A 24,743-nucleotide genomic window follows, 5' to 3' on the forward strand; every position below is an offset into this window, starting at 1 on the left:
ACACAATATTAGAAACGGTAAAATAGCACCGTCGGGTTTTAACGCGGCGCTTTTTACTTTCGTGCCAAGTATCGGTTTCCTGAAAGCGCTTTTGCTGTGCAACCGTACATGAGAATGACACTATTTTTTGGAATCCGAATCTGTCAACGGAGTACCACCTGTCAGTGTTAGTCAATCTCATTTACGTTAGAAAGAGGGTAATGCTTCTCGCACGCGAAGTGTGTTGCCACACAGCTGGGGTTGTCGAATAAAAATGCGAATAGATAACAAATATATTTATTTATCTAAATTCTTCCGTAATTCCAGTACGTTTATCTTCAAATTGCTTGTGTGCTTCCACCAGTATCCTGCCGATAGCTTTGACTAGCCTCACTTTGAACCTGGATACGGTTGTGTTCTCCTCATAAGAGATGGCGTGTGAATCGCGTTCGATGTAATAATCAATAGTTCTGGATAGCATCTCTCTCGCTTTCAATATGTGCTCGACTTGGCTGCAATGTTATTTATGTTATACTAAACCTTTACTTTAAAAACCTAGTTTTAAAGCAGAGATGTCTCAAGACTGAGAAAATTGGTTATTGGCAAGCAGACAAGTGTGTAAGCAGTGAATTATTAAAAATTAAATATATCATACACATTAGATGTGTGATCTTACGTACTCATATAAATGAAATTCCAAAAAACTCAGTATGGCCAAAATAAAATATTGAATGTAATCTTAAGTTTGAAAACTTACCTAGTGGGTACATGTACGTCGAGTTTGTGTCGGGTGAGTCTCAGTACTGTAGTGTCGTCGTATGTGTCACTCTGCAATAAAAATGGGTAGGCTACATACAAATTATGCACTTGATTTGATGCATTTCACTACCTACACGATTAAACTGTGGGTAAGTAAGTAGTCGTTTGAAACCTTTTTTAAATTTACTGAGGTCATAGAGATGCAACGGATAGTGGTTTGGCCGGATACCGGATATTCGGCCTAATATTCGGTATGTGACCGCCGAATATTTGGCCCGCGGAACTTAAATTGTGAGTTTTCAGATGCGCGTCACATTTCTACTAGGTTCGAAACGAGTTTCATCATGTCATTACGAAGTAACTTCGTTAAATAGTACACGTGCACGCGCATCCTTTGCTATAAACAATAAATGTATTGTGTGATAGTGGTTACTTGTGGATTTTTACCTACTGTGTCATATATAAATTCTGAAAAAAGGGCAACTAAAAGATCTCCACTTTAGACTTATTTTAAGGTGCATATAGAAGATGCTAAATAGCTACGCAGTTTGTTTACTCTGCAAACCAACTATTTCACGTGGCGGAGAAGTTAAGAAAGCTAGGACCTCGTGTATGAAAAACCATTTGCAATATCAATAAATTCTCAATTTTGGCCAAATTTGATGAAATATAATATCTCTCCTTCTCACCTAGCAGTGCTTAAAGTCCGTACGTAGTAGAGACTCCGAAGAGGCAGGGCTTTTAATGATTATTCAAACTTAATAGGACGTCTACTGCACAAATATACATGTATTATATAATAGATATGTTAAATTAAAGCAGTTATAGTCGTTAGATTTCTAGCTGGCCCCTAACGGCTTATCCTTTGTCTATTGTTAACTAAAACTTATTCCTCAAGCGACTCAAGGTCGATCTCAATTCCCTTCGTTTGTGAGACTGACTTCATGATGGCTATTAAGAGCCTTAAACCTCGCTCATCTGGAGGGCCAGATGGTATCCCTGTATTTTTGGCTAAAGATTGTGCCTCTGCCTTAAAAGCTCCTTGGTTGCACTTGTACAACCTTTCGTTAAATCAGTCCATCTATCCAAATTGTTGGAAAACTACAAGAGTTACGCCAGTTCCTAAGGGAGGACCGGACACTGAAGTTACCTCTAATATACCTATAGCAGTTCTACCAGTGTTCGGGAAAGTCTTCGAAACGATACTTAATCGCCACATAAGTCGTCAGGTGACTGATCGTCTGCACCCTAGCCAGCACGGCTTCCGTAAGTCCCGGTCTACAACAACTAATCTCGTGGCTCTGGCTGACTATGTCTGTAAAGAGATGGATGAGGGACGCCAGGTTGATGCTGCGTACTTCGATTTCAGGAAGGCCTTCGACCTGGTCGACAACGACATTCTGTTGGGGAAACTAGCACTAACTGGGTTTACGCCAATACTTTTAAATTTTTTCGCTAGTTACATGTCCAACCGGCAACAGTATGTCAGGGTGAGCGGTTTTGAATCAAGCGATTACTACACCCGGTCTGGAGTAAGTCAGGGCAGTACTCTAGGGCCTACGCTGTTTCTCCTTATGATTAATGATTTGCCTAATGTAACTCGCAGCGCTAAATGCCTTCTTTTTGCTGATGACCTTAAGCTGTTCCTAGGTATCAGTAGTATGGCTGACAGTGCGAGATTGCAGGCTGATATTGATGCTGCAGCTGAGTGGAGTGTGTTAAATCGGCTACCTTTTAATGTGAACAAGTGTAAGGTGATAACTTTCTCACGCAAACGTTCGCCACTCCTAACTCAATATAGTTTAGCCGATGCCACCTTGGAAAGAGTTAGTGAAATCCGCGACTTGGGCTTAGTTCTTGTTGATAGATTTGACTTTCACACACATGTCATTAATATTAGTAAGCAGGCGAGTAAAACATTAGGGTTTGTTATGCGGAGTTTCATGTTGGAGTGGCTAAAGTTTTATATAACGCATATGTGCGCAGTAAATTAGAGTATGGTGCCATTGTTTGGGATCCTTATGAGGACAAGTACTCTCTAATGTTGAAGAGAATACAGCGCAAATTTGCTCGTTGGTTATATAAAAAAGCCTATGGGTACTATCCGTATCTCTATCCCTCCATCTTTGTCTCGGGGATGGTCGGGCTGGAGACACTTGAACTAAGGAGGAAGTTCTTACTCCTAGTTCACTATCTCTCGATCGTTCACCATCGAGTCGACAGTCCCGAGGTGTTGGAGAAGATGGGATTGATAGTTCCTAAGAGGATACCCCAGGATGTGGACGGGGCAGTAACACCACGCCGCCGGCCATGCCTGTTGCAGCGGCCTTCTGCTCGCACATGCTACGCGAGGCACGCTCCTACCTCACGCGCTCTATCGAGCCTGCATTCAATGCTCGCTCAGTACGCAGATGCCGACATGTTTGCCAATAGTTTAGCGTACCTATGTAATATTGCTAGACACTTTTTGAATTTGAATTATTGTAATTAATTGGCTGAATTTGTAAATTTGATCTTCCTTGACATTTTATATATGCTAAATATTGTAATTAATTGACTGACTATGTAAATTTTATTTTTCTTGACATGTTATCTGTTTGTATGTTTTTATAAAAAAAAAAAACGGCGCGTGTCACCACCTGCAAAAAAAATTGTCTCCCTGGCACAGCGCGAGCACCGCCTGCGGGCTGACGCGGGAAGTCTTGTGCACGACGAGTGCGCGGCGCTCGAGCGAGTGGAAGCCTCCGCAGTACGCGACCCGTATGTATACGTACTACAGATATGTCTCCCTGGCACAGCGCGAGCACCGCCTGCGGGCTGACGCGGGAAGTCTTGTGCACGACGAGTGCGCGGCGCTCGAGCGAGTGGAAGCCTCCGCAGTACGCGACCCGTATGTATACGTACTACAGATATGTCTCCCTGGCACAGCGCGAGCACCGCCTGCGGGCTGGCGCGGGAAGTCTTGTGCACGACGAGTGCGCGGCGCTCGAGCGAGTGGAAGCCTCCGCAGTACGCGACCCGTATGTGTACGTACCACAGATATGTCTCCCTGGCACAGCGCGAGCACCGCCTGCGGGCTGACGCGGGAAGTCTTGTGCACGACGAGTGCGCGGCGCTCGAGCGAGTGGAAGCCTCCGCAGTACGCGACCCGTATGTATACGTACTACAGATATGTCTCCCTGGCACAGCGCGAGCACCGCCTGCGGGCTGACGCGGGAAGTCTTATGCACGACGAGTGCGCGGCGCTCGAGCGAGTGGAAGCCTCCGCAGTACGCGACCCGTATGTGTACGTACTACAGATATGTCTCCCTGGCACAGCGCGAGCACCGCCTGCGGGCTGACGCGGGAAGTCTTGTGCACGACGAGTGCGCGGCGCTCGAGCGAGTGGAAGCCTCCGCAGTACGCGACCCGTATGTGTACGTACTACAGATATGTCTCCCTGGCACAGCGCGAGCACCGCCTGCGGGCTGACGCGGGAAGTCTTGTGCACGACGAGTGCGCGGCGCTCGAGCGAGTGGAAGCCTCCGCAGTACGCGACCCGTATGTGTACGTACTACAGATATGTCTCCCTGGCACAGCGCGAGCACCGCCTGCGGGCTGACGCGGGAAGTCTTGTGCACGAGTGCGCGGCGCTCGAGCGAGTGGAAGCCTCCGCAGTACGCGACCCGTATGTGTACGTACTACAGATATGTCTCCCTGGCACAGCGCGAGCACCGCCTGCGGGCTGACGCGGGAAGTCTTGTGCACGACGAGTGCGCGGCGCTCGAGCGAGTGGAAGCCTCCGCAGTACGCGACCCGTATGTGTACGTACTACAGATATGTCTCCCTGGCACAGCGCGAGTACCGCCTGCGGGCTGACGCGGGAAGTCTTGTGCACGACGAGTGCGCGGCGCTCGAGCGAGTGGAAGCCTCCGCAGTACGCGACCCGTATGTGTACGTACTACAGATATGTCTCCCTGGCACAGCGCGAGCACCGCCTGCGGGCTGACGCGGGAAGTCTTGTGCACGACGAGTGCGCGGCGCTCGAGCGAGTGGAAGCCTCCGCAGTACGCGACCCGTATGTGTACGTACTACAGATATGTCTCCCTGGCACAGCGCGAGCACCGCCTGCGGGCTGACGCGGGAAGTCTTGTGCACGACGAGTGCGCGGCGCTCGAGCGAGTGGAAGCCTCCGCAGTACGCGACCCGTATGTGTACGTACTACAGATATGTCTCCCTGGCACAGCGCGAGCACCGCCTGCGGGCTGACGCGGGAAGTCTTGTGCACGACGAGTGCGCGGCGCTCGAGCGAGTGGAAGCCTCCGCAGTACGCGACCCGTATGTGTACGTACTACAGATATGTCTCCCTGGCACAGCGCGAGCACCGCCTGCGGGCTGACGCGGGAAGTCTTGTGCACGACGAGTGCGCGGCGCTCGAGCGAGTGGAAGCCTCCGCAGTACGCGACCCGTATGTGTACGTACTACAGATATGTCTCCCTGGCACAGCGCGAGCACCGCCTGCGGGCTGACGCGGGAAGTCTTGTGCACGACGAGTGCGCGGCGCTCGAGCGAGTGGAAGCCTCCGCAGTACGCGACCCGTATGTGTACGTACTACAGATATGTCTCCCTGGCACAGCGCGAGCACCGCCTGCGGGCTGACGCGGGAAGTCTTGTGCACGACGAGTGCGCGGCGCTCGAGCGAGTGGAAGCCTCCGCAGTACGCGACCCGTATGTGTACGTACTACAGATATGTCTCCCTGGCACAGCGCGAGCACCGCCTGCGGGCTGACGCGGGAAGTCTTGTGCACGACGAGTGCGCGGCGCTCGAGCGAGTGGAAGCCTCCGCAGTACGCGACCCGTATGTGTACGTACTACAGATATGTCTCCCTGGCACAGCGCGAGCACCGCCTGCGGGCTGACGCGGGAAGTCTTGTGCACGACGAGTGCGCGGCGCTCGAGCGAGTGGAAGCCTCCGCAGTACGCGACCCGTATGTGTACGTACTACAGATATGTCTCCCTGGCACAGCGCGAGCACCGCCTGCGGGCTGACGCGGGAAGTCTTGTGCACGACGAGTGCGCGGCGCTCGAGCGAGTGGAAGCCTCCGCAGTACGCGACCCGTATGTGTACGTACTACAGATATGTCTCCCTGGCACAGCGCGAGCACCGCCTGCGGGCTGACGCGGGAAGTCTTGTGCACGACGAGTGCGCGGCGCTCGAGCGAGTGGAAGCCTCCGCAGTACGCGACCCGTATGTGTACGTACTACAGATATGTCTCCCTGGCACAGCGCGAGCACCGCCTGCGGGCTGACGCGGGAAGTCTTGTGCACGACGAGTGCGCGGCGCTCGAGCGAGTGGAAGCCTCCGCAGTACGCGACCCGTATGTGTACGTACTACAGATATGTCTCCCTGGCACAGCGCGAGCACCGCCTGCGGGCTGACGCGGGAAGTCTTGTGCACGACGAGTGCGCGGCGCTCGAGCGAGTGGAAGCCTCCGCAGTACGCGACCCGTATGTGTACGTACTACAGATATGTCTCCCTGGCACAGCGCGAGCACCGCCTGCGGGCTGACGCGGGAAGTCTTGTGCACGACGAGTGCGCGGCGCTCGAGCGAGTGGAAGCCTCCGCAGTACGCGACCCGTATGTGTACGTACTACAGATATGTCTCCCTGGCACAGCGCGAGCACCGCCTGCGGGCTGACGCGGGAAGTCTTGTGCACGACGAGTGCGCGGCGCTCGAGCGAGTGGAAGCCTCCGCAGTACGCGACCCGTATGTGTACGTACTACAGATATGTCTCCCTGGCACAGCGCGAGCACCGCCTGCGGGCTGACGCGGGAAGTCTTGTGCACGACGAGTGCGCGGCGCTCGAGCGAGTGGAAGCCTCCGCAGTACGCGACCCGTATGTGTACGTACTACAGATATGTCTCCCTGGCACAGCGCGAGCACCGCCTGCGGGCTGACGCGGGAAGTCTTGTGCACGACGAGTGCGCGGCGCTCGAGCGAGTGGAAGCCTCCGCAGTACGCGACCCGTATGTGTACGTACTACAGATATGTCTCCCTGGCACAGCGCGAGCACCGCCTGCGGGCTGACGCGGGAAGTCTTGTGCACGACGAGTGCGCGGCGCTCGAGCGAGTGGAAGCCTCCGCAGTACGCGACCCGTATGTGTACGTACTACAGATATGTCTCCCTGGCACAGCGCGAGCACCGCCTGCGGGCTGACGCGGGAAGTCTTGTGCACGACGAGTGCGCGGCGCTCGAGCGAGTGGAAGCCTCCGCAGTACGCGACCCGTATGTGTACGTACTACAGATATGTCTCCCTGGCACAGCGCGAGCACCGCCTGCGGGCTGACGCGGGAAGTCTTGTGCACGACGAGTGCGCGGCGCTCGAGCGAGTGGAAGCCTCCGCAGTACGCGACCCGTATGTGTACGTACTACAGATATGTCTCCCTGGCACAGCGCGAGCACCGCCTGCGGGCTGACGCGGGAAGTCTTGTGCACGACGAGTGCGCGGCGCTCGAGCGAGTGGAAGCCTCCGCAGTACGCGACCCGTATGTGTACGTACTACAGATATGTCTCCCTGGCACAGCGCGAGCACCGCCTGCGGGCTGACGCGGGAAGTCTTGTGCACGACGAGTGCGCGGCGCTCGAGCGAGTGGAAGCCTCCGCAGTACGCGACCCGTATGTGTACGTACTACAGATATGTCTCCCTGGCACAGCGCGAGCACCGCCTGCGGGCTGACGCGGGAAGTCTTGTGCACGACGAGTGCGCGGCGCTCGAGCGAGTGGAAGCCTCCGCAGTACGCGACCCGTATGTGTACGTACTACAGATATGTCTCCCTGGCACAGCGCGAGCACCGCCTGCGGGCTGACGCGGGAAGTCTTGTGCACGACGAGTGCGCGGCGCTCGAGCGAGTGGAAGCCTCCGCAGTACGCGACCCGTATGTGTACGTACTACAGATATGTCTCCCTGGCACAGCGCGAGCACCGCCTGCGGGCTGACGCGGGAAGTCTTGTGCACGACGAGTGCGCGGCGCTCGAGCGAGTGGAAGCCTCCGCAGTACGCGACCCGTATGTGTACGTACTACAGATATGTCTCCCTGGCACAGCGCGAGCACCGCCTGCGGGCTGACGCGGGAAGTCTTGTGCACGACGAGTGCGCGGCGCTCGAGCGAGTGGAAGCCTCCGCAGTACGCGACCCGTATGTGTACGTACTACAGATATGTCTCCCTGGCACAGCGCGAGCACCGCCTGCGGGCTGACGCGGGAAGTCTTGTGCACGACGAGTGCGCGGCGCTCGAGCGAGTGGAAGCCTCCGCAGTACGCGACCCGTATGTGTACGTACTACAGATATGTCTCCCTGGCACAGCGCGAGCACCGCCTGCGGGCTGACGCGGGAAGTCTTGTGCACGACGAGTGCGCGGCGCTCGAGCGAGTGGAAGCCTCCGCAGTACGCGACCCGTATGTGTACGTACTACAGATATGTCTCCCTGGCACAGCGCGAGCACCGCCTGCGGGCTGACGCGGGAAGTCTTGTGCACGACGAGTGCGCGGCGCTCGAGCGAGTGGAAGCCTCCGCAGTACGCGACCCGTATGTGTACGTACTACAGATATGTCTCCCTGGCACAGCGCGAGCACCGCCTGCGGGCTGACGCGGGAAGTCTTGTGCACGACGAGTGCGCGGCGCTCGAGCGAGTGGAAGCCTCCGCAGTACGCGACCCGTATGTGTACGTACTACAGATATGTCTCCCTGGCACAGCGCGAGCACCGCCTGCGGGCTGACGCGGGAAGTCTTGTGCACGACGAGTGCGCGGCGCTCGAGTGAGTGGAAGCCGCCGAAGTACGCGATGAGAGCGCCGCGTTCCCTCTTTGCGTCGTGGTTGACGCTTTCGCCGCCGATGTGAGCGCGGTCGCCTTTGCTAGAAATTAAAAACAAAGATTGCAATATTTCAAAGGTTGAAAAAAGGAGATATAAACATGCGACTGCCGATCCGCGCCCGTTTACTCTTTTCTATGGGAGCGCGGCGGCACGTGATTGGTAGTTTTTTTTGCAATGGACTACAGCGTATCGAAATGAATCTTATAGTTGAGTTCCACCATACATGTAAAGAACGCAATTACATTTGGTATACGAAGCCGTTATTCAACCATTACAGTCGACGATCAGAAAAAAAATGAGCAATCACGTGCCACCGCGCTCCATAGCAAAGACTAAACGGGCGCGGGGCGGGAGTCGTCGTTTATAATTATAAATAAAATAATTTATTTCAGACCAAGTTGATCCATAGTTTGTTAGTTACAGAGATGATCTTAATAACTATGTTAGTTGAATAATACAAAAAATAATAGAAAAAAATTAAAATTAAATATATAACACGACATAGTAATATTTTTTTTCAATTAACAGGGGCAAGCAAGGCAAACAATCTGCTCTATTTGGCCCTGCCAATCACTACTTCAACCCAATAGCGAGTTAGAGGAAGGTCAAGGCGCTCCGCCAACTCTCGCAGAAGGTCGTTGCTGCTGCCCCGCATACGTTTTAGCAGTGATCCAACTCTTTTTCGCCTGATGGCGAATCTGCGGGCGATCATATTGCCCCGTACAGCTATCGCTCTCCTCTCCCTTTCCAAATCCGGGTCATCGCTCTGGTCACTGGTGAGCATATGACCAAGATATTTAACCCTATCAACTACTTTTAGAGGTACACCACACAGCATGATCTCAGGGACAGCTTCCACGTTGTATTTACGGGCCTTGAACACTACCAGCTCGCTTTTGTTAGCGTTATATCTGAGACCATGCTGTTCAGCGTAACCCTCACAAAGTTTCAGCAACTGCCTCACAGAGTTGATCGATGGCCCCAACAGCACCATATCGTCCGCGTAGCTAATGTTATTAAAACACTTATCGCCCATGTGACAACCAATACGCGTTCCGCTAAGGCCATCGATCAACTCATTTACATAGAAGTTAAACAAAATAGGTGACGATAGCCCCCCCTTGCCTAACACTACATTGGAGTCTATACTCGTCCGACTCTTCCCCCGCCCATCTCACGCGATTGACCTGGAAGCTGTACCAATACCTTAGCAACGGAACACATTCCGCTGGTAGACCCGTGCGTGCCAGTTTGTCCCACAGTATGTCACACACAACCAGGTTAAACGCTTTCGACAGGTGCTGGATAGCCTGCTTAACGCACAAAATTGCACAGTCTGTTGACAAACCCGGCCTAAAGCCAAACTGAGCGTCATTTAACTTTATGTACCTACAGAGTTGCGCATTAATCAAACTATCACACAGTTTTATCTTCTGAGTTACTTACAATTTTTCATAATTTATTTAGGTTTTAAAGTAAAAAAAAGTATTAGTTTAGATGACTCGTAGAGAAAGTACTGTATACAATAGTGATATAATCAAGCTTTTCAATCTCGTACCTTACTTAGGCAACTCAGCAAACTTCGTTGCCTAAACACGGTACTCGATTTACAAGCTCTCTATTATATCACGATTGTATACAATATTAGTCTGCGTACCTGGTGAGCAACCTGACTTCAGGTTTCAGCTTCCCCTTGGTCCGCAGCCTGGCGCTGGCAAGCAGCAGCGCGTCGGGGCCACTCAGCAGCGCGGCGGGCGCGAGCTCGTCGATCCCCGAGAACCGCGACAGCTCCTCGACGTCGGGCAGCGGCTGCACTACGGGGCTCTTCAAGAGTTGCTCTAGGTACAGGTTGGCGATCGCTGGAAATCATAATAATATGGTCATATGGATATAGTAAGGTGATTCATAAAATATTTTACAGTACATATGGGGCTACTTTATAGCACTAGTGCGAGAAGTAGCATATTACGTTACTGTGTCGAACATTTAAAGGGCCATATGTACTGTAAAACGTTGTACGATACATGTGCGAATAGGTAATTCGCAACTCGTGTCGATTTAAAACACTCCCTTCGGTCGTGTTTTAATTTATCGCCACTCGTTTCGAATTTCCTATTTTTCGCACTTGTATCGTAATGTACTATTTAGTAGCCGGAAGGTCCACTAATAGATAAGGATCTCCCCAAATTATCACCATAACTAGATCGTTGTATCGCTTTATTGCGGGGTTTCCTACGTTGTGGCTTCCGGTATGTGGGTGCCATAGACTCTTTGGTCGCCATACAAAACGCCCTTCGAGAGATGATGTACCTCAGGGGGGGGGGGGGGGGGGGGGGCGGGGGGGGGGGGGGGTGACGACGACGACACTAGGAAAATAGTTTACGTTAGTAAAGATGGTGGCGATTTCTATAATTCCATTCCAGACAACCTACTTTTGCGTAAAGCTGACTTCCGATTATGTAAACTATATCACTAGATGTCACTACAAATGGATATAATTTTAAGGCATGAATACAACATTAAGAAGGTTGTATGTACCTCGATTGTCAAGACTGTTTTTATTTATAATGTTGTTACCTAGCACTGTTGCTTACTGTCAGACAGAAATAAATAGATGTCGTAAACATATACGAGTACATATATGAGCTTATTTGTTCTATATTAATTTTAAACTGGTAGCTGAGTAAAAATGGAGCAAGCATTAAACTCGGGTAGCTACAAATAGGAAAATTAGACTACCAATGTTACAAAACCTGGAGGTTCAGAATCTTAATAGTGCTTAAATGCCGATATGATGCCGATGCCAGGATGTTTTATTTAGGTAATCTCGAACGTAAGAAGAAAATACCATCCGCAAAGATTCGTGCGATTTGATTCCGCCAAAGAAATCTAAGACGAACTAGAGCGCATCTATGGAGGTATGTGCGTAGATAAGACATACGACCTGTCTGAAATTCATCAGCTACAAGAAAGACCCGAATCAAGACATCATTACTCATGCGTAAATTTTAAAGAATATCTGGAGCGAACTACTTACGGAGTTATAGAGCTACACGAAATTACCCCAAATTCTCCTAACATGCAAGATTCTAGAGTCTTTACCTCCGATTTTTTTATTAGAAAAACTAATAAATAATCGATTAACTAATTACCTCAATAAATTCAACATTCTATCCTCAAACCAATTTGGATTCAGAAAAGGTCTTTCCACCGAGGATGCAGTCACAGCTCTTTCCTCTCTAATAGTTCAAAAAGTAGATAAGAAACGGAAATGCTTAACTGTATTCCTCGACTTAAAAAAGGCCTTCGATACGGTTTCTATTCCCACTCTTATAAACACTCTGGAAGGTATAGGAATTAGAGATATACCGCTCTCTTTACTGAGTTCTTACCTTCGAAACCGAAAACAGAAAGTAAAAGTCGGGAAATATATAAGTGACGAGTGTGACGTAAAATTCGGAGTTCCGCAAGGGAGTGTTCTAGGCCCAACGCTCTTTTTAATCTACATAAACCAGCTCTGTGACATGCCTATTGATAATGGCTCTATCTTTTCATACGCGGACGATACAGCTGTTGTGTTTTATGGAGATAATTGGGAAGAAGTGCGTACATCAGCGGAAATCGGCCTTAGTAAGATTGCTCGCTGGCTACAAGCCAACCTCCTTACTTTAAATAGAGAAAAAACTAACTACATTTGTTTCACCAAAGATTGTAGAACTCAACCTGACCCGTTTTTCACACTTAGAATCCATAATTGTAATGACATAGATTCATCAATTTGCTCTTGCCCTCCTATTGAAAAAGTGGAACACGTAAAATATTTAGGAGTTATGATGGACCAGAGACTTACCTGGCACTCTCATACGGAGCTAATGATGTCCCGAATTCGGAAACTTATTTGGACCTTTAAATTCTTAAGATACGCTGCGTCCTCAAACCTCTTAAATCAGATTTATATTGTCCTAGCTCAGTCGATCCTCTCTTACTGTGTTTCAGTTTACACGAAATTACCCCAAATTCTCCTAACATGCAAGATTCTAGAGTCTTTACCTCCGATTTTTTTATTAGAAAAACTAATAAATAATCGATTAACTAATTACCTCAATAAATTCAACATTCTATCCTCAAACCAATTTGGATTCAGAAAAGGTCTTTCCACCGAGGATGCAGTCACAGCTCTTTCCTCTCTAATAGTTCAAAAAGTAGATAAGAAACGGAAATGCTTAACTGTATTCCTCGACTTAAAAAAGGCCTTCGATACGGTTTCTATTCCCACTCTTATAAACACTCTGGAAGGTATAGGAATTAGAGATATACCGCTCTCTTTACTGAGTTCTTACCTTCGAAACCGAAAACAGAAAGTAAAAGTCGGGAAATATATAAGTGACGAGTGTGACGTAAAATTCGGAGTTCCGCAAGGGAGTGTTCTAGGCCCAACGCTCTTTTTAATCTACATAAACCAGCTCTGTGACATGCCTATTGATAATGGCTCTATCTTTTCATACGCGGACGATACAGCTGTTGTGTTTTATGGAGATAATTGGGAAGAAGTGCGTACATCAGCGGAAATCGGCCTTAGTAAGATTGCTCGCTGGCTACAAGCCAACCTCCTTACTTTAAATAGAGAAAAAACTAACTACATTTGTTTCACCAAAGATTGTAGAACTCAACTTGACCCGTTTTTCACACTTAGAATCCATAATTGTAATGACATAGATTCATCAATTTGCTCTTGCCCTCCTATTGAAAAAGTGGAACACGTAAAATATTTAGGAGTTATGATGGACCAGAGACTTACCTGGCACTCTCATACGGAGCTAATGATGTCCCGAATTCGGAAACTTATTTGGACCTTTAAATTCTTAAGATACGCTGCGTCCTCAAACCTCTTAAATCAGATTTATATTGTCCTAGCTCAGTCGATCCTCTCTTACTGTGTTTCAGTATGGGGTGGAGCCACTAAAACAAAATTTTTACAACTTGAAAGAGCTCAAAGAGCACTGCTAAAAGTCATGTACTTTAAGCCTTATAGGTTTCCAACCGTTGATCTATATGATCTATGTGGACTTTTATCTGTAAGAAAATTATATGTGCTTAATGTAATCTTACGGATACATAAGTTTACGTTTTATTACCCTGACTCTAATACCTCTAGAAGGAAAAAAACTAACATAATCCCTATTCCACCTACAAAGTCTGCCTTTGCTAAAAGACAGTACATTGTTCAATCAGCAAAATTGTACAACTTTTTAAATAATGAAATATATATATATCCCTCCACCTACAGAGAATGTAAAATTAAAATAAAAAACTGGTTAAATACTAAAAACTATGTTGATATGGAAAATCTACTTAAATCATAATCTAATATAAATCAATCAATGCACCATTCCCTTAACACACACACACACATACTCACACACACACAAAAACACACACACACACACACACACACACACGCACACACACATGCGCGCAAAACACTTAAAAGTGGCTCTTATACTTGAAGATTTAAAATTACATTAGTTACTTTGCTACTCGCATCTTAGTTTAGTATTACATAGTTTACTTACATATTAATTATTTAGTTTATACTTTGTAGCCATCATAGTTTTGCTTTTAGCTTCTAGGTAATCACTAAGGAAGAGCGGTGTTCCTTAACACAGGTATATCTATACTTAAAAAGGGACACCAACCTGTATTTTGTTAAATATGCTTGTGAGAGAATAAATCATTTTTCATTTTTCATTTTTCATTTTCATTTTCATTTACCTCCGGAATATCTTGAATTCAAGTTCAGTTAGCTGTTAATGTCAAAGAAGGAACACTCAGTTGAGAACCTGGCAAGTCATTTATGCGAACACGAAAGAGTACTAGGTCAGACTGAGATGCAAGTCATAGAAGACAAGGCTTATTCAGCTTTGTGCACAAAGATGGACAAGGCTAAGAAGAAAAACAATACCAAAGAGATTAGGAGTTGCAAGTACTTACACCTACTCTATAACTATCTTGTATACCAAATTGAAAGCATTAAATATACTTACGTTACTGTTAGGTTTTTAATTTTCAATTCATTCTTTTAAAACCTTTTCTACATAGTATTAGGTCTACTTTACAAGTATTTTTTTGTTTTGATTTCTAGTAACCAATAAAACATGTTTGTTACAAGAAACTAAATAAAAAAATAACTTGTAAACCGACCAAGTAGACCTAATATTATGTACGACGAAAGTACACGTACGGATGCATATGTAGTTGTGCACGCACACATACATACTTAACATCGGGATGAGATCAGAGATGGCGCTTTCAAATGAGTTTCAATAAAATGCTTCAAGAGGGCTCTCTTTACCTATATACTTACTTTACTCTTTGATGTACCTTATCTTTTTGGTCTCGTAGGTAATGATTAGTCAGAATGAAAATGTAGCAACTTACAAGTAACGTAGGCAAGGCGATCCCTCCTCAACCCATAGCGCTCACACCACGCTTCGACTGCCTTTTCGCCCCTCGCGCGCGCGCGCTCATACTCCTCTTGGATCCAGTGCAGGGCCACGTGGTCCGACGTTGCGCTAAACTCGCGTTTTATCTCACGGATCTCTGAAATACACATACCTATGTAAGTATACAATACTAAGTCGCATTATTATTAATAAAATATTTGTTTATTGTCCGTTACACCCTACTATCTACCTAAATAACTACTACTAATACGTATATTGGCGACGCTAGGTAATGACGTAACTGCCAAAAGAGTAACATTTAGTGAAACCTTATCATCATACGTGTGCTAACTCGAAGCACGAATACTAAAGTGATGTTTATTAATGTACCTATATTTATGCATTTGCTCATTGAACATCCTTTATTATTGTAAAGAGTTTCGAGATTATGTCTAATATCAAGCCTCTTAAGGTAATAAACGATAGCGGCGGCCGTGCTGTTCCCCAGTACCGAGGCCACTAGCAGCTATATACCTTCCTTCCTGACGGCAGCGTCAGCGAACACCTCGACATTGTCGGCGCAGTGCGTGAGCACGTTGGCGGCGGCCGTGCTGTTCCCCAGTACCGAGGCCACTAGCAGCTACATACCTTCCTTCCTGACGGCAGCGTCAGCGAACACCTCGACATTGTCGGCGCAGTGCGTGAGCACGTTGGCGGCGGCCGTGCTGTTGCCCAGCACCGAGGCCACCAGCAGCTACATACCTTCCTTCCTGTCGGCAGCGTCAGCGAACACCTCGACATTGTCGGCGCAGTGCATGAGCACGTTGGCGGCGGCCGTGCTGTTGCCCAGCACCGAGGCCACTAGCAGCTACATACCTTCCTTCCTGTCGGCAGCGTCAGCGAACACCTCGACATTGTCGGCGCAGTGCGTGAGCACGTTGGCGGCGGCCGTGCTGTTGCCCAGCACCGAGGCCACTAGCAGCTACATACCTTCCTTCCTGTCGGCAGCGTCAGCGAACACCTCGACATTGTCGGCGCATTGCGTGAGCACGTTGGCGGCGGCCGTGCTGTTGCCCAGCACCGAGGCCACTAGCAGCTACATACCTTCCTTCCTGTCGGCAGCGTCAGCGAACACCTCGACATTGTCGGCGCAGTGCGTGAGCACGTTGGCGGCGGCCGTGCTGTTGCCCAGCACCGAGGCCACTAGCAGCTACATACCTTCCTTCCTGTCGGCAGCGTCAGCGAACACCTCGACATTGTCGGCGCAGTGCGTGAGCACGTTGGCGGCGGCCGTGCTGTTGCCCAGCACCGAGGCCACTAGCAGCTACATACCTTCCTTCCTGTCGGCAGCGTCAGCGAACACCTCGACATTGTCGGCGCATTGCGTGAGCACGTTGGCGGCGGCCGTGCTGTTGCCCAGCACCGAGGCCACTAGCAGCTACATACCTTCCTTCCTGTCGGCAGCGTCAGCGAACACCTCGACATTGTCGGCGCAGTGCGTGAGCACGTTGGCGGCGGCCGTGCTGTTGCCCAGCACCGAGGCCACTAGCAGCTACATACCTTCCTTCCTGTCGGCAGCGTCAGCGAACACCTCGACATTGTCGGCGCAGTGCGTGAGCACGTTGGCGGCGGCCGTGCTGTTCCCCAGTACCGAGGCCACTAGCAGCTACATACCTTCCTTCCTGACGGCAGCGTCAGCGAACACCTCGACATTGTCGGCGCAGTGCGTGAGCACGTTGGCGGCGGCCGTGCTGTTGCCCAGCACCGAGGCCACCAGCAGCTACATACCTTCCTTCCTGTCGGCAGCGTCAGCGAACACCTCGACATTGTCGGCGCAGTGCATGAGCACGTTGGCGGCGGCCGTGCTGTTGCCCAGCACCGAGGCCACTAGCAGCTACATACCTTCCTTCCTGTCGGCAGCGTCAGCGAACACCTCGACATTGTCGGCGCAGTGCGTGAGCACGTTGGCGGCGGCCGTGCTGTTGCCCAGCACCGAGGCCACTAGCAGCTACATACCTTCCTTCCTGTCGGCAGCGTCAGCGAACACCTCGACATTGTCGGCGCATTGCGTGAGCACGTTGGCGGCGGCCGTGCTGTTGCCCAGCACCGAGGCCACTAGCAGCTACATACCTTCCTTCCTGTCGGCAGCGTCAGCGAACACCTCGACATTGTCGGCGCAGTGCGTGAGCACGTTGGCGGCGGCCGTGCTGTTGCCCAGCACCGAGGCCACTAGCAGCTACATACCTTCCTTCCTGTCGGCAGCGTCAGCGAACACCTCGACATTGTCGGCGCAGTGCGTGAGCACGTTGGCGGCGGCCGTGCTGTTGCCCAGCACCGAGGCCACTAGCAGCTACATACCTTCCTTCCTGTCGGCAGCGTCAGCGAACACCTCGACATTGTCGGCGCATTGCGTGAGCACGTTGGCGGCGGCCGTGCTGTTGCCCAGCACCGAGGCCACTAGCAGCTACATACCTTCCTTCCTGTCGGCAGCGTCAGCGAACACCTCGACATTGTCGGCGCAGTGCGTGAGCACGTTGGCGGCGGCCGTGCTGTTGCCCAGCACCGAGGCCACTAGCAGCTACATACCTTCCTTCCTGTCGGCAGCGTCAGCGAACACCTCGACATTGTCGGCGCAGTGCGTGAGCACGTTGGCGGCGGCCGTGCTGTTGCCCAGCACCGAGGCCACCAGCAGGCCGCGCGCCAGGCGCGGGTGCACTGTGAACGAGGACAGGAGGCTCCCAAGGCGGGTCAGTTGCTCACTTTTAGATAGGGCACCTAGAATTTAAATGAATTATAATGGCCTCAAGTCCATTGACAGGTTGTTTATGGTTTATCTTTGATATTCTTGTTATTTCAACGTGAAGACAAAGCATATATTAAAAAGCACCAACTAGTGTAAATATTGCACTTTTATTTGAAACGTCTCAAAAATACTTATGTCAGTCGTATGACTGTAATTGTGTAAATGTGTAATCCTTGTAGAGTCTGAGCGGAAAGAGAAGAAAAAGTTATTTCCAAACAGACCCTATTTGGCACATTAGCTTCTGCCATCTGATTTAGTAAAGAACGAGGGTGCCATTTGCGTTCAGTTTAACTTAATTTAGTCAAACCTAAAGTGAGAAACTGTTGTTACAGTTTAAAATTAGTATCAATTAATTTGTTTAAGTACACGACATTCTGCAACATTGGATTGAGCTAATAGGCATTATAAAACATTAAAATGGTTTACCTAAATCAATAAGGTCATTTACTGCAAATCGTATAGCTTTAGATGAGGGCGGCTCGGGCAGCTGAGACAAGAAATCTTCTACCTTATCGTCTGGAGCATACGACTTGCAATCCAACACCGTTTGCTCTAAAGGTACCCTGTAATTGCAATTATTAAATATCAGGGTCATTGTTGTGGTCAGTTTTTTTAAAATTATTTAATGTAAAATAATGTATTTCGTAAACAGTTCGGTTTTGGTTGTGTGGAGAGAAAATTACATCCATTTGGCCAGCAGAGAATAATCCTGGCATTTTTTCACGCCACTTTTTGGAGAGCCTGGGGTCTACTCGGTAACCTAATCCCAATTATCACAGGCTCTAGTTTCTACGAAAGCGACTGCCATTAAATCTTCCAACCCAGAGAGCAACTAGGCCTGATTGGGATTACAGAAAAGAGTTTTCCTTCACAGAAAAGAGATTGGTAAATAACAAATGATTTTTCGTACGAAATAAAGGTTTACTATAGATTGAAAATTAGCTTACCTTAGTATTTCGGGAGTAGAAAACGGCGTAAAATCATTTTCCTTTTGTTTAGTGTAGAGTTTGAAACAATATCCTGAAAAAAATAACATTGATTCAGAAATAGAGCACAATAAGTAGGTAGCTTCAAATTTCAGATTTTATACTGGGCATTGGTTGTTTTGTTTATTTTTGTAGGTCAATTTTCATCCGAGGTGATGGGGTTAAAATATCGTACTTTTGAGTCATATTTGCTCGTTCATTCAATCACTACCGTTTCTGCGTATAGTACAGTCGAGGTATTAAATATAGACACGAGCAAAGCGTCGAAAATGAGTATGGGTACACTACCTGAATGTATGGCCAATAACTTCGTGCATACATATTTCTGGCACTTTGTCCGTGTCGATATTTAATACCTTGACTGCACTCTATGAAGCTGTATGTATAATCATTTCACCGCAACTCTCCTGCCGATACGAATACTGACATTTTATTAAGAATCGGTAACAGGGGTCGGCAATTATTTTTTCACCTAATCAGCTCGAACAAGCCTACTTTCGTCACTCCAGGGAGTGAGAGAAAGTGCGACTTTCGTCACTCCAGGGAGTGAGAGAAAGTGCGACTTTCGTCACTCCAGGGCGTAGTAGAAAGTAGCTTTTTAATTTAGTGAAGGCCATGAATACAGGAATATTTCTAGAAGATTTCGTCATGATGATGCCTTTCATTCATGAATGTAAATGAATGTGGTTAACTTTACTTGATGTTGAATTTTTTTTAACCTTTAATATGTTCTCACTACTAAGGTGAAAAGTTGTATGTGTCACACGAGAGCAAAGTTATTTTACATCTCTTGTTTTTGAGTCCCTCGCTACGCTCAAGATTCTAACTTAGAATCTTTCGCTTACTTGGGACTCAAAATTAACACTCGCAAGAAAAACCAACATTCCTCTCTTGTTGCACAATAGTACATTGTGCAACGAGGGGGATAAGTGAAATTTTGAATTTTAGTTACACACTATGTTTTTCATCACACCTGCGAAGAAAAAACTAAATTTTAAGCGTAATAATTCTTAAATACGGTGACACATCAAACATTCGTCCGCCATTTTGTAATTTCTTGACAGGTTAGGCATCTTAGACCTATTCGGCATTCAGCCACGATTGAAAATTATGTAAAAATATTTTAAACGGCTGTTAAATTAATCAAATTGAATAATTTTATACAAATAATAATAAACGTCAGTATTTTAAGGGTAACACTCATTTATGCTACTTGGTTTGTATGCATAAGTGACATAATTTAAAAAAAACTATTTTTTTTTTCACAATCCATAACTAGAACCTTAACAAAATAGGTCCTTCAGTACACCTGCATGTATTAAGATCTTTTTCGAGCAAGTGTGATGAAAATAACAATTTTTTGGTGTCCCAATCGAAGTTTGCCGACCCCCGAGGGAAGCGGGCAGCGCCGGCAGCGTGTACGCCGCGCCGCGTACTGAACTGACCGGCTTGCACGCGGCCCGCACGCCCGGCGCGCTGCTTCGCGCCCGCGCCCGACACCCACACCGTGTCCAGGCTCGCCGTGCCTGCGAACATGTACAACGTTACTCAAAGCCTGAACACCCTATATACAAGCAAATACTAAAACGCGGGTAGGCAGACGACATGCAATTTAATAATAAAAAAAAAAAACAAAAAACACAATGACTGCATGTCATAACGAACCAAAAAGCAAATATTGCTTATAGTTTTTTTAATGGCTGACCTGATGTTGTGTCTCAAACATATGTGAAATGGAAATCAAAAAAATCCCGGCCTGCAATTTTGTATGAGATTTCATTGAAGACCTCTCGTCTAGCCGCGCCCGAGACGTGATACTGCCCAGCTTAATATGAAGAACATAATATCAATATTTCATTATATATTTGAGAAAAATATTGTAGCCACATTAATGACTCATAGCGGCATACAACGCTTATCTATTGCAGACCTGATGCCTCCATCACGTCGGGTATGGTGATGAGGCCTCAACTGTCAGCTATGTTGGCCATCACTACTATCTTCCTAAGTAAAAATGTCCACAAATAAATGCCTACCGGTGCCCTGTTTGAGTGAGTTCTCCTTGTGTACGCCAGAGTCGATAACGTAAACGACGTCGGGGATGGTGATGGAGGTCTCAGCGATGTTGGTAGCCAGTACTATCTTGCGGACACCCGGCAGAGGTTTGGAGAACATACGGGCTTGGTCCGTTGTAGATAACCTGGTCACAAAACAAAATAATAATAATATTTGTTTTACTTAATAATAAAATAATAATAAATAATGATACCGTAAAATAATTTAGCCGTGATATATGCCAATATGAACTTAGGGGCACACCTACAGTTGTGTGCAATATAATAGCAGTACTCTCTGCGACGAAGATCGTCTTATAGAAAAGTTATTTTTTTTCTGGATGACTTGGGTTTAGATGTAAAGCTTTGATTGGAAATAATAGGAAAGATTCTAAATTAAAATTATAGTACACAATTGTATTTTTTTCGTAGGGTTTTACGTTTTTATAGGAATTTCCGCAACTTAGTACAAACAGCCGATTTTCATGATATTTTTTTTTACTTCCAATATCATTTAAGTAAAGGTTACAGTTAATTTTGAAACAATATCAAGTAATGCAGAATAATTACTTATATAAAAAGATACAACAACAATATTATTGATCTAAAGTTATAGTTTTCCCTTAATTTACATTTTCTTATGTACTGCTATTATATTGCACACAACTGTACAAGGTGTAACAAAAATAGTGGCTATCCGTTTAAGGCATATTCGGTATCGGGTTCTGATTATAGGAAAAAGTAGAAAACAACATTGTTTTTTTTAAGTTTGGTCAAGTCGGACTCATAATTTCCAAATCAGGCTAACGTGCCACGTTTTGCTAATAACTTGAACACGATATTTATGCCTACGCCAAGCAATCTTAAACTAAAATTGTAAAACTTTGTCTAAACAATGTTAATTTCGTCACTTCTTGACAGAAAGTGATTGTGCACTAACCTGGAATGAACCGGCAACACCAGATGCGTGCTATCATCGCAGCACTGGTCGAGCAAGAGTTTCGCCTGCTTGATCTCGGCCCAACCGGGCAGGAAGACTAAAATGGCGCCTTCCGGTTCCGTTCGGTCCACAGCTTTTACGACATCAACAACCTGTATGATAAAAATGTCAAAGTGAAAATTAACAGCCGGGAGAATTCATAGCGACTGGAGCACGAATTTTATTTAGCGGATATTTTTGGTCCAATAACCAATCAGCCACAAAAAAAAACAATATAATTCAGCGTTCAGCGACGACATTTCATTGCATGTTTGAGAAAAATATTTTAAACGGGTCGAATAAACGCTCGAAATGTTGCGATCCGTTTTTCTTCGACAGGAGCATGCACTACCTCTAATGATCGAGCGCCAGTAGCGAGCAGCTGTACAAGGATCTATTGCATAAACAAGTACCTACAAACCTCTTGACAGTTAACATGTGGCTTTCCGTCTTCTTTTTTGCAGTTTTCGAATGTGCTGGAAAGCTCCAGATTGTATTTCTGTTTGATGTCCTCCAGATATAAAGTTTCCACAGGAAATGTTCGCCCAGGCACCTCAACGACTGGACATGAGTCAAAATATCTGAAAATTATTAAATTAAATTGAGTTGTACTTGGAACACAAAACATTGTCAAAATGAGACAGAAGCTACGTCTTAAGAGAACATGTCTCACTCCTCCCTCTATCTTTATAAATCGACGTGGAATAGGACTACATAGGTCAAAAAATTAAATTTTTCCTGTATGTATAATTATTATAAACAAACAAAAAACGTACGAAAATTGGTTGAGAATACGACCTGTAAAGGAAAGCAGCCGGAGAGACATAATTATGTATTTTTACGATTTGCGCTCGCTCAGTGAAAAAAGCGAGAAGCAGCCGGAAGGCATGTTTATGTAACATATTTTCTCGGCTTGTCAATGGACACTGTTTCGCTATGGCTATAAGCTAGGTCGTATGGATCCAGATCCAGCACCCGATTCAGAAGAAGCGTTATGCGGTGTTCACGTTGCTTTACCTCGTAGATACGTCTCCATCGAGCGTTGCGCTCATGACGACCACGACTATCTGCATTGAGGACCACCGCTCACTTCAGTTGAAGCAGCGTTGTGTCTGTATTCATTTCAGCTTACCTCGTAAATACGTCTGCGTCCAGCGTGGCGCTCATGACGACCACGCGTAGATCTGGGTTGAGGGTCACCGCTCGCTTCAATAGAAGTAGCGTTATGTCGGTGTTCACGTCGCGTTCATGAGCCTCGTCGATGAACACATGGCTGCATCCTTGAAGACCTGCCAATCCAGTTTATAATACAGAAGGCCTAGCCAAGATGACAATTGTACAAAGACAAACGAATAGAAAAAAAAATACCGATATGTCAGATAGGTACTAGGAAAAGACACATGACTATTTCCATACATTATTTAAATTTCGATTGATGTTTTCTATCAACGATTGTCATCTTGGCTAGGCCCCTAGGATCATGACTATCTTGAAACTACTTTACAATAACTTTATATTTCTAGCCACATTCTACAAACGTAACCGTAGTGTAATGAATTCTAGTGCTCTTTAATTTTGTGCTTTCGGCTTTGGCAGGCCAACTCTAATGACAAAGACAATACCTACCAAGCGTGGGTATCGAACTCACCAGGGTTAGCCTGTAGCCTGCGAAGCAAAACTCCGGACGTGCAGTAGAGTAAAGAGCCCGCAGGAGGTCGAGGTGGCTTCGAGTCTAGACGCACTTGGTAGCCTACTGTATCGCCCACCTAAAATATTCATAAAGATAATATGCCAGTTCTTTGTAAGTTTAATCTTTAGGGATGCAGGATATTTAAAAAATTACAATAGAAATATTTGTTTTTATAGTTAAATTAGGTAGGTAGGTATTCGGATTGATTAAGTTGAGATAGTTGGTAGGCCCGGGATGAATGGTGATTTTTAAGCAGATACTCCATGCGTAGAGGCTACTATGCAACAATGCGAAATAAGCCGAGTCACTCGTCCCATTATAATATCTAAAAACTTCGGGTTATGTCTCAATGGCATGAGGACAAACCTCCTCCAGCTCGCCGGTGATCCGCGTTGAAAGCGGCGATGAATGCGAAGAGGCTATTACGTAACAACGCGGAAGGAGCCAGAGTTACTTGTCCCATTATAATATATGTATAGAAGCTTCGGGTATGTCTAAACGGTATACCGACAAACCTTCTCTCCCAGCTCGCCGGCGACCCGCCTCGCGAGTCCAACCGCGGCGACTCGTCGCGGCCCGGACACTATCACCGTCGCGTCGGGGAAACTTCGCAATACGGCGAGAGGAGCCCGAGTCGACTTGCCGCATCCCGCGGCCCCAACGATTACCGCAACTCGGGAGTGGGAAATCGCTGAAGATATTTCATCGCTGTAAAGATGAAACGTATTGTACCTATCATGTAAAAGGGCAGAAACGAGGAAAATTGTTAACCAAGCGCTATCAGTGACTTTCAAGTTGCCATTGAAGTAATAAAACATATACATGGGTAGATACCTAGTGTACAGGATGTCCTATAAATAATGAGTCTGAAAAGTCCAGACTCAAGGTTTGCCAAAGAATGGAATGCATCATAATGGGTGTTCGCAGAATCGATCCTGTTTGAAACACCGAACTGCGTTCCAAAACCGGCATTGTGAATGTGGGTATGAAGGCTGCCAATCTAAAGTGGGACTGGGCAGGGCACCTCTGCCGAATGCACCTGTACCGCTGGACCAAACTGGCCACAGACTGGGGCCCCCAGGGTGGATTTCGCGGCAGTGGAAAACCAAAACGGAGATGGCGGGATGACCTTGATATATTTTGCAAAGAGTGGCGGGAGTGTGCATTGGATAGGACCAAATGGCGGGAAAGAAGG

At 47.2% G+C, this 24,743-nt stretch overlaps 1 protein-coding gene across 1 annotated transcript in view; it reads right to left on the minus strand.

Moving 5' to 3' along the window:
- Positions 1 to 262: 262 nt before the first annotated feature.
- The window catches only part of LOC133516201 (ATP-dependent RNA helicase DHX30-like), a 45,483-nt gene continuing 21,002 nt past the window's right edge, over positions 263 to 24,743 (minus strand). The window contains exons 8-22 of the mRNA XM_061848999.1: positions 24,064 to 24,256; positions 23,507 to 23,624; positions 22,991 to 23,147; positions 22,280 to 22,439; positions 21,820 to 21,971; positions 20,862 to 21,025; positions 20,271 to 20,351; positions 18,787 to 18,859; positions 18,266 to 18,402; positions 17,623 to 17,811; positions 15,032 to 15,193; positions 10,251 to 10,452; positions 8,453 to 8,633; positions 737 to 807; positions 263 to 491 (exon numbers count right to left, since the gene is read on the minus strand). Coding sequence (XP_061704983.1) covers positions 281 to 491; positions 737 to 807; positions 8,453 to 8,633; positions 10,251 to 10,452; positions 15,032 to 15,193; positions 17,623 to 17,811; positions 18,266 to 18,402; positions 18,787 to 18,859; positions 20,271 to 20,351; positions 20,862 to 21,025; positions 21,820 to 21,971; positions 22,280 to 22,439; positions 22,991 to 23,147; positions 23,507 to 23,624; positions 24,064 to 24,256 — 2,251 coding nt within the window. The 3' untranslated portion in view covers positions 263 to 280. The remainder of the gene's footprint in view (positions 492 to 736; positions 808 to 8,452; positions 8,634 to 10,250; positions 10,453 to 15,031; positions 15,194 to 17,622; positions 17,812 to 18,265; positions 18,403 to 18,786; positions 18,860 to 20,270; positions 20,352 to 20,861; positions 21,026 to 21,819; positions 21,972 to 22,279; positions 22,440 to 22,990; positions 23,148 to 23,506; positions 23,625 to 24,063; positions 24,257 to 24,743) is intronic.

Source organism: Cydia pomonella, chromosome 3 (assembly GCF_033807575.1).
Source record: "Cydia pomonella isolate Wapato2018A chromosome 3, ilCydPomo1, whole genome shotgun sequence".
NCBI lineage: Eukaryota > Metazoa > Arthropoda > Insecta > Lepidoptera > Tortricidae > Cydia > Cydia pomonella.